This window comes from Balaenoptera musculus, chromosome 11, assembly GCF_009873245.2.
Source record: "Balaenoptera musculus isolate JJ_BM4_2016_0621 chromosome 11, mBalMus1.pri.v3, whole genome shotgun sequence".
Lineage (NCBI taxonomy): Eukaryota > Metazoa > Chordata > Mammalia > Artiodactyla > Balaenopteridae > Balaenoptera > Balaenoptera musculus.
In genome coordinates, this window is record NC_045795.1 from 4,100,840 (window position 1) to 4,102,900 (window position 2,061).

A 2,061-nucleotide genomic window follows, 5' to 3' on the forward strand; every position below is an offset into this window, starting at 1 on the left:
TCCAGACGCGCAGGCTCAGTAATTGTGGCTCACGGGCCCAGTTGCTCCGCGGCATGTGGGATCTTCCCAGACCAGGGCTCGAACCCGTGTCCCCCGCACTGGCAGGCAGACTCTCAACCACTGCGCCACCAGGGAAGCCCTTTATTTTTATTTTTTGTCTTTTTTTATTGAAGTGCACTTGATTTACAATGCTGTGTTAGTTTCAGGTGTACAGCAAAGCAGCAAAGTGATTCAGTTTTATATATATATATATATATATATATATATATAAAAAACTGAATTATATATATAATTTTATATATTTTATATATATGTACAATCTATTCTTTTTCATAGTCTTTTCCATTATAGGTTATTACAAAATATTGAGTAGAGTACAGTAGGCCCTTGTTGGTTATCTGTTTTATTTTATTTATTTAATTTTGTTGTTTAGTTTTTATTTCATAATCATAAACTTAACTTTGCAATTCAGCTAAACTTGGAGGGAGATAAGGACAATGTAGAACCCGAAGAACTGCCGGGAGAGCACAAAGATTATAGGATATTTCAAGCAGATGCGGGTGAAGGGGTGCCCTCCTGAGAGCTGCAGAAGGAATGGTCTGGTGGTTAAGATAAAACACAAGTCAAATTTATTAGATTTGTCCACAGTCAGCAACGGTGCTCTTCTTGCTGGTCTTGCCATTCCTGGACCCAAAGCGCTCCATGGCTCCCACAATATTCATGCCCTCTTTCACCTTGCCCAAAACCACATGCTTGCCATCCAACCACTCAGTCTTGGCAGTGCAGATGAAAAACTGGGACCCGTGTGTGTTGGGGCCAGCATTTGCCGTGGACAAGATGCCAGGACCCACGTGCTTCAGGAGGAAATGCTCATCATCAAATTTCTCCCCATAGATGGACTTGCCACCAGTGCCATTATGGAGTGTGAATTCACCACCCCGGCACATAAATCCCGGAATTATTCTGTGAAAACAGGACCCTTTATAACGAAAGCCTTTCTCCCCAGTGCTCAGAGCATGAAAGTTTTCTGCTGTCTTTGGAACTTTGCCTGCAAGCAGCTCGAAGGAGACGTGACCCAAGGGCTCGCCGTCGATGGCGATGTCGAAGAACACGGTGGGGTTGACCATGGCTGAGCAGTGCGGGAGGTTCCAGGGTAGTGGTGTCTGCAAGGCCGGTTATCTGTTTTATATCTAGTGGTGTGTGTATGTCAGTCCCAAACCCCTAATTTATCCCTCCCCCATCTTTCCCCTTTGGTAACCACAAGTCTGCTTTCTATGTCTGTGAGTCTATTTCTGTTTTGTAAATGAGTTCATTTGTAACATTTTTTAGATTCCACCTGTAAGCGATATCATGTGATATTTGTCTTTCTCCGTCTGACTTATCTCACTTAGTATGGTCATCTCTAGGTCCATCCATGTTGCTGCAAATGGCATTATTTCATTCTTTTTTACGGCTGAGTAGTGTTCCATTATATATATACAGATATGCCTATTTTCTTATTTATGCCTGTTCTGACCCCATAACATATTTTTGCTTATAATGATTTAATACGTAGGGTGTGTGGAAAAAAACCTCAGTTTGATTTAAATTCTTGTTGAAAGGAATCCACGACATTTAACCCAGGTTGAATCCTTAACGGGTGTATTGCAGAGAAGGTTATGGCAGGAAGAGCAGGTTTGCTTTAAGCTTCTCCAGGAGGAAGCTCCCTGTAAAGATGGGAGTGGAGATGCCGCTCCCCAGAGGAAACCTGTCCACTGAGAATGGGCGGAGCTGACCGGGAAACAGCGGCGAGTGGCCTGGGAGCTCACGGGCGCTCCCTGAGTGCAAGACTTTTGTTTACATGCTGTTTAGCCGTGAGCGCAGAGACAGTCAAGGCATATTTCGGAAGGCCAAATTAAGAAGAGATCATTTTCGTGGTTATAAATCTGTATTTGTTGATTGTGCTCCATTTTTATTGGTTGATTTATTTATGACCAATAAGTGAATTTTAAAATGTCTGTTTTGCTCTGATGAAATTGATATTTACTGAGCCAGTATTAAATAGTGGCTGAAACTCTGGAG

The 2,061-nt window shown here is 42.6% G+C and overlaps 1 protein-coding gene across 1 annotated transcript; it reads right to left on the minus strand.

Moving 5' to 3' along the window:
• Positions 1–632: 632 nt before the first annotated feature.
• On the minus strand, positions 633–1,127 carry LOC118903922 (peptidyl-prolyl cis-trans isomerase A-like). Its single transcript, XM_036869475.1, has one exon. The coding sequence runs from the start codon at positions 1,125–1,127 to the stop codon at positions 633–635; it is 495 nt and encodes a 164-aa protein (XP_036725370.1).
• Positions 1,128–2,061: the final 934 nt, after the last annotated feature.

Coding starts and splice junctions, on each gene's coding strand:
- LOC118903922 (XM_036869475.1), bottom strand. CDS start 1,127: ATGGTCAACCCCACCGTGTTCTTCGACATCGCCATCGACGGCGAGCCC.